The sequence below is a fragment of the Rosa rugosa genome, chromosome 7 (assembly GCF_958449725.1).
Source record: "Rosa rugosa chromosome 7, drRosRugo1.1, whole genome shotgun sequence".
NCBI classification, from domain to species: Eukaryota; Viridiplantae; Streptophyta; class Magnoliopsida; order Rosales; family Rosaceae; genus Rosa; species Rosa rugosa.
The window spans coordinates 16314763-16322080 of record NC_084826.1 but is presented as its reverse complement, the minus strand read 5'-3'; the positions used below and the strand labels follow the sequence as shown (position 1 = coordinate 16322080).

Below are 7318 nucleotides of genomic sequence, written 5' to 3'. Positions count from 1 at the left end.
GCGGTGGACTCAACTCTAAAGATCAAAACGACCAGATTCACGTTCCTTCTCCATCATGAAAAAAAAAAAAAAAAAGTATGTCATTCATTTGCTTCATGCCTTAAACTAGAAATGTAGAAAAGAGATTTATGATTCATGAACATTTTACAGAAGCAGAGTAAGTTCACTATCTTCAGTAATCTTTCTCTTTTATGCATCTGGCAAATTATGTGTAAGTTTTGGATTTCCTACGCTTTCAGTTACAGAACTACAGAAGAGACTCAGCCTAGGCATTGGTGCCTTTGGGCCCTTTCAAGAACAGATGGGGTCATTCATATAGAATGTATAGAGAGGCAACAACAAGTGTAAATTTCAAATTTTTTCCAGTGCAATGTCGGGGAAAAACCACTTAGGCATCAAGATTTACCAACTACTTACTACTTTCAGAATAATTAACAGATACTAGGAGAATTGTAAATAGTTAAAATGAGTCAAACTTTCTGAAAAAACAAAAAAAAAACAAAACAAAACAAAAGTAAATAAGACATGTGAGTATCCATTGCATGACTTAACCTAGACAAAATATCACATCTTTAACACACTTTACCATCATACGGAAGAATTACGCACAACCTTCACGATTTTTTTTCCTGATCAGGAAAGATCATTACCTTTCCTTAGTATAAGAAACATCATTCCTGTTTGAGACAGGAATACCAGTTCTGGGCTCCAAGTATCAGACTCTGAAATCAAACTACTGTTTGAATCTTATATGTGCGCTTTGTGGTTAAGGCTTTACGGAAAATGTTAAACTATAACAAGAAATATTTGAAGGGACCTCAGATATATAACCACCTTAAAATCCCATTTCAAAATATAGACCTACAGAGGTTTCAGGCACATGCTATAATACAAAGACGCAAGATGAATGAGATACCTATATGTTGTAGCTAAACTAAACCAGGGAGCAAAATGACTCAACTAATTCTTGAAGACAAGCTTTCAACTAAAGATGGAAAGGAACCTAACATTTTCTCCAAGACCATGAAGATATAGTGCACAGCTTTCACCCACTGCACTACAAGTCATATTCTAGTTCTAACAGAGGAAATTTCAACATCCTCCTTTAGGAAGACGATAGCACAACAAATCCAAAAAACAAAAAGCAAAGGATAAAGAAATCGGCAAAATCTAAAAGCCTAGTGACCTTAAATTCCAATTTCATCATTTCCAATAAGGATGAAGGAATAAATTTACTCTAAACATGATGCATAAGTTCATTGGACAAATACCATTTTCTACAATTGCAACATAAAGTCATAAAATCCAATCCAACATCAGATTCATCTAAGGAGGAGCCAATAGCACAACAAATTCAAAAAGAAAAAGAAATGGATAATGAAAAACAGTATAATCGAAAAGCATATGCGACCTTCAAATCCAATTCCATCATTTCCAACAAGGATGAAGGGAAAACAAATTTACTCTAAACATGATGAATGTGTTCATGGGCCAAATGGTAGCATCACCATTACCTACATTTGCAACAAAAACAAATCCAGCATCATATTCATCTAAACTTTCGTAGCTACAACACGTTCACTATGAACAAAGCACCAAAATTCAGTACTAAAATATAACGAGAAGCGAAAACAGAGCGTAAATCAAGAAGCACGCATACGCTATCAGCCCACGATGCTCGTCACCTCCATCAGCAAGAGAAACCATAAGGGCCGTACAAACCCTAGTGGCCCACAAAACAAAGACCCCGGCCACCGCGAACCTGAAAGTCCCGCCTTGCGGCACGAACAGCGAGGCAGCTGATAAAATCACCACCGGTAACAAACAGTAGCCGACGACGCTCGTACACCTGTGCAGGTCGAGGTTCCCATTCCGGCCGGCCAACATGTTGAAGACGACGTAGAGGAAGATGGAGGAGACGACGATCCAGCCGAGAATCACGCCGAATTGGATCTTCCCGGCGAGCAATTGAAAGAGGCAGAGGGACATGTAGAGGAGGATCGGGCCGGAAAGGTCCGAGTCCTTGTGGACGGCCGGGTTGGCCCGGAAGGGATTGAGGATCGACTTGGTCTTTCTCCATATTTGATCTGGATGGATGCCGAGCTCGTCGAGGAGTGGCTCCTCGTCCTCGAAGCTTGTGCCACCGGGAACCGAACCGCCGGAGCCGATGGGGCCGCCGAATAGGGGGCCGGAGGAGGAGGAGGCGGCGGCGGCGGAGCCAATGTCGAAGGACATGAAGGGGATGCTTGAGGTGGAGGATCGAGGCGGTTGAAACGGCGCCGTCGCGACGCGGCGTTGCTGGATGTTGTTGGATCCGGCGCTGGGGTTTCCGCCGGAGGGAAACACCACCGGTGGTACGGCGAACTCCTTCGTCATCGGGATCGGAATATCGAATGGAGATTTGGGGATTTTTGGGGTGACCCCGGTGAAAGAAAGAGCAAAGAAAAACGAAGTGGAAGTCTAAGAGCGATATAAGTAAGGGTATGTTCGACCTTTCGGAAAATGTTGTTCCTTCAGTTAACAGTGAGTTCTTCCTTGCAGGACGCCAGATGACGTGTAGAAAGCGTCGAAATTACAAAAAGGGACTCTGGAAATTCTTCATTTGTGATTAATACATTTTCATTTTATTATTTTTGTTAATTTAATCTTTCAAATTTTAAATACGCTTTAAATATTATTTTCGTAAAGAATAAATGTAATTAGATATTGTTTAATCATCTGATTGAATGATTTGAATCAAACAAATAGACAATTTTTACAACAATTACTACTATTGTGATTAACTTGACAATTTACTCACTAAATGATAGTTTTAAAAGTGAATCTTAACGATTGTAAAAATCTCTCGACATGAATTAATCTTTGAGCCTAAAACCTTAAAAAGCATTATAGAAACTGTGTGATCACAATAAAAAAAAAAACAATATGTAAACTGTATATTTATTTTTTAACTCCTATAGATACTTGTGTTTAGTGTTAAACACACAAGTGTGTGATTTGTACAAAAAGGATGGGAATATCATCTCCCTTACCAACATATATGGTGAAAAAACATTAAACACAATCGAAAATGAATGAACTCGTTCACCTTTTCATACTCCAACAGTGAAAGAATTGTGCCATCTTTGTATTCGACAGTTTCATTAATCAAGAGTTGAGGGCAGCCGAACCGGCCTTTTATTAAAAAAAAAAAAAAAAAGTGCCCAAAAAAGAAAGGGGGTAAAATTACCAAATAGTAAAAGCGATCACAAATCTCTCTTCGAACTCAGTGAACTCTTCTGTAAGTCAACTGAAAAATCGAACTCAGTGAAGTCTCTCCTCTAGGCTCTAGGGCGCAGTTAATGGAGGACGGAGCTCTTTCAAAACCCGCGGCGGTGCTGGCTTGCGCCGCCATGGCTTCATTCTTCGTCGGGATTCTCTACGCCCCCACTTTAATTCTTCGTCTTCGTCCTCCTTCTTCCCACACTAACTTTTTGATCCGACGGTTCATATGCGCCGGAGTTTCCTCCCTCGTCTCCGTCGTCGTCTCTGCTCTGCTCCTCCCCGTAAGTCATTTTCTGACAGTACTACGGATCTTCAAGTGGACTATGAACAATGATAGCTCTATAACTAAGCTACACAGGATTTAACTTCTTTAATATTGGTTTTATTGATTGGGTTTCTGATATGAACTGAATGAAATTGTTGTTTCTTGCTCGTTTGCTACTTATTTTCTGCTACTGAGTACTATTATCGATTGATTGTTTGAAATTTTATAATTGGTATTGATCAGATTAGCTTACTTTGTTCACATTGTTGAGTAATGACAGATTAAAAGCGGAGAAGCATCGGTTTTGTTAGGTGTATATGGCATACGGACTGATCATATTGTGAGTATTCTCATGCTAAGGTTGAATCTTGGTGGGATTTGTTTGGTCAATTTTGTGTAAATGTGTGTTCGAAGCAAGCCGTTGTTCATATCTGTTTGGTATGCAGATTGGGGAACGGTGAATGCTTGCTAAAATTTGCGTGCTGAATTGCAATTTTATGTGTGAAACAGTGGCAAGCCCTGGTCTTTCCTCTATCATTGACGGCGCTTATGTACGCCGGATCCTTGACATTCATGTCTCTATTATTGATTCATTCGTTGAGGGAAGACATGAATTGTAGTGGAGGGCTTTCGTTTGACTATATCAAAAGTATCTCACTGGACGCTGCTGCCTCTTTGCGTTCAATTTCTTCCAGTGTTATGCATTGGCGTAATTATGTTGTGGTGAGTTGCCTTGTATGCTTTCGTACTGAATTTTGTTTGCTTCTTTTATGTAAACTATATAACTATACTTTTTCTTCTTAGTAAGTGGAATTATATCATGTCATGGAGATAGTGTCATGTCAACACTTCGGATTCTGTAGATGTGCGATAAAGCCTAAATGTATTTCTGGGAATTAAATTACTGTATTACTTTGAACAGGCTCCAGTTACGGAAGAGTTGGTGTTTAGAGCATGCATGATACCATTGCTTCTCTGCGCAGGATTCCAAAAAAACACAGTCATATTTTTATGCCCTATATTCTTCAGTTTGGGTAAGTAAACGTATTTCATTTCTTGCAGATATTAGATGTTCATCATGAATTCATGTTCAAGGTTGGTTATTGAGTAGATGTCTTAAAAGTAACAATGTGTGCATGCTCTCAAATAGAAATAGAGAATTAAGCAACTAGAAAGATTCCTTCTCTAATCTCTAGGGATCTTCTAGAAACGTGTTCTTTGATTTTGTATTAATTGTAGATAACATTAGTGGCTCATCCCTTTTTAGTTTTGGATGTTGTTGAAGTGCTATCTCCCATGCGTCCTAAGCTTACTGTTGTGTTTGTGAAATTCATGCTCGTCTGTTAGAATAGGGTTCAATCAGAACCAATACATGTTAAATTACTAGTATGTAGTTAGATTATACTATTAACTGCTAGTATGTCTTCTGGTTGCCTTTGCTGTCTCCGAAATTCCAAAGTTTTGTTAGTGCAGCATAGTCGCTTTAATTTTTCCCTTTGTAGTGCTCGAGTACTCATTATGACAGTTCCATTTGAATTGATTTAAGTTTATTTTTATGTTGCATTAGTCAGCTGAACTTGGAGAGAAATTAGTATTATTGTGCATAATTACTCTGTGCAGCTCATTTGAACCATCTAATGGATGTCTATATCAAACAACAGAATAACTGGACCAAAGCCTGCATGATTATAGGTATGCTCAACTTTTCATTCGCATTGGACAGAAACAGAGATTTCAACCTGGAGAAATGGTTACTAGGCAGTTTCCTTTTTTTGTTCTTATAATAAACATTAACTCAATGGACGAAACGTGCCTTGGTCAGGTCTCCAGCTTGGATATACTGTGGTCTTTGGCTCATATGCATCTTTTCTCTTCATTCAAACAGGTAGGGGATTGTTTCCACTTCTCTGTTATTGTTATCATGTCTGTTGTCCATAATATTGCCTTTTTTATTACGTGGATTATAAAATAGTACATTATGAGGTATGCATAACACAAGCATTATCATTTTCTCCTTTTCCCGTGCATTTTTTTTTTTTTTTGGTAATTGATAATGTAATATTTATTCCTTGCAGGACATTTTATTGCTCCCGTAGTTGCTCACATGTTTTGCAATATTATGGGATTGCCAGTGCTAGTTTCACCAGGGAAAGGTATGAGAATAATGTGCTTAGTAACTAAATGCATAACTACATTTCCAGGAAACATTGCATACCTGAAAAACCATAGCATGCACAGATAGATACTAACCTAGTGTGATTTTTCTTCTTCATAGATGTTGCTGGAGCCTGATAGTTATTAACAATTCTAGATCCAAAGTCATACTATCTGTTTCTATCATCATGGAAATATTTCCTGGAACTGGGGAAGATTGTTAATCTTTTGGTTACCAACATGGAAAGCTAATTGTATACATGAATTCAGTCACGAATAACTTATTCTATTTTTTTTCTTTCTCCTAACAAGGTTAAGACGACACACACACACCTATTTATACACATATATAAGTAATCCATGCTACCTAGGTAATAAATATTATGCAAGAGGGGGAATAAGTAATACACATTCTCATTATGAAATATTACATGTATCAATTAACAAAAAAAAAAAAAAATTACATGCATAATATTTATTCCCCCTCTTAAAGTAATCCATGATACAAAGGAGTAAAGTAATCCATGATACAAAGGAAAACTACAAGAGGGGGAATAAATAATTAAAATAATTATGGGAATCAAGAATTGATCAGTTTAAATGACAAGCAGAAACATGAGCGTCGATCCTGTTATCCCAGGAGCTGATGCTTGTGGTCTCCCTGCAGCTGTGTTTTATAACTCTATTATGTTCAATTCTTGGTAAGTGAAAGCTCATTTTATTTACATTATTGTCTCAGGGATAATAAGTGTGGCATTTATAGCTGGAGTGCTGGGGTTCCTTTGGTTGCTTTTTCCTATTACCAACTCGGGTTTGTACAATGACAGAACAGATAATTGTAGATGTTGGCAGGGATATTGTTCTGGGAACTAGGCCTGTGAAATGTTCAGAATGATAACTGAATATATCTGCCGAGGACGCTTCTCATAGTCATCAGCAGCTTGTGCCATACTAACATTATTCCTCAAAACAGAGCCACCGGTTGACTTAGGATTGTTACGGATTTATCAGCCAACAAATTAGTGCGGAAGATTGTAAAGCTTATGACAATTCGTAAATGCGTCTGTGGAATTGATATTTTCTCTTCTTCTCTTATCTCTTTATCGCTCTCTTTTTTTTTTTCGCTGTCTTGAATGAAAAATTTAAAGAGGCCATCTGACTTGAGTGACTTCCATTCAAGGGCGAGGCCACCTGCTAATTCAGTTCTACTAGAGAACATCAATCAGGGTATACCGGTATAGGTTTCGGTATAGAACTTGCCGATCAATAATGGTATCAAAGACCAGTAGATTCGTCGGTCAACAAATTACATCAATAATCAGTAGAAATGTTTCTCTCATGGCCTAAATTATAGAATTAACATAACTAACATAGTGCAAAGGGGGGAAATGATCGAGATTTGGCAGTGTTGTCGTGTGATCCAGGAGTTTCCAGTTAATTTTTCTAGCTCTTGTATTGCAGAACTCATATAACTTGTTTTACGAAATGTAGTATGTTACATTATCCATTTTTTAGAGTTATTGTAAATTGACCAATAAAACATATTACACGTATTATATACTTGTAAAATGAAAAATTATTTTATGAATTACCAAATGACACTTTAACTTTCTCCATTTCAATTTAAGAACTCCA

General features: G+C 37.7%; 2 protein-coding genes across 2 annotated transcripts; one reads left to right on the top strand and one right to left on the bottom strand.

The window, feature by feature from the left end:
* Positions 1 to 1390: 1390 nt before the first annotated feature.
* Positions 1391 to 2452, bottom strand: LOC133720965 (uncharacterized). Its single transcript, XM_062147456.1, has one exon. The coding sequence runs from the start codon at positions 2374 to 2376 to the stop codon at positions 1609 to 1611; it is 768 nt and encodes a 255-aa protein (XP_062003440.1). The 5' UTR covers positions 2377 to 2452; the 3' UTR covers positions 1391 to 1608.
* An 800-nt stretch (positions 2453 to 3252) lies between these two features.
* LOC133721330 (CAAX prenyl protease 2) lies at positions 3253 to 6773 on the top strand. Its single transcript, XM_062147908.1, has 8 exons — positions 3253 to 3545; positions 3810 to 3869; positions 4040 to 4252; positions 4452 to 4563; positions 5150 to 5221; positions 5352 to 5414; positions 5605 to 5682; positions 6423 to 6773. Exons 1-8 carry the CDS (start codon positions 3342 to 3344, stop codon positions 6554 to 6556), a joined length of 936 nt encoding a protein of 311 aa, XP_062003892.1. The 5' UTR covers positions 3253 to 3341; the 3' UTR covers positions 6557 to 6773.
* The last annotated feature ends 545 nt before the right edge of the window (positions 6774 to 7318 follow it).

Excerpts from the sequence above, each read along its gene's own strand:
- LOC133720965 (XM_062147456.1), bottom strand. The coding sequence starts at position 2,376 with ATGACGAAGGAGTTCGCCGTACCACCGGTGGTGTTTCCCTCCGGCGGA.
- LOC133721330 (XM_062147908.1), top strand. The coding sequence starts at position 3,342 with ATGGAGGACGGAGCTCTTTCAAAACCCGCGGCGGTGCTGGCTTGCGCC. Across the intron at positions 3,870-4,039 it reads GCATACGGACTGATCATATT|TGGCAAGCCCTGGTCTTTCC; the intron begins GTGAGTATTCTC and ends TGTGTGAAACAG. Across the intron at positions 4,253-4,451 it reads ATTGGCGTAATTATGTTGTG|GCTCCAGTTACGGAAGAGTT; the intron begins GTGAGTTGCCTT and ends TACTTTGAACAG.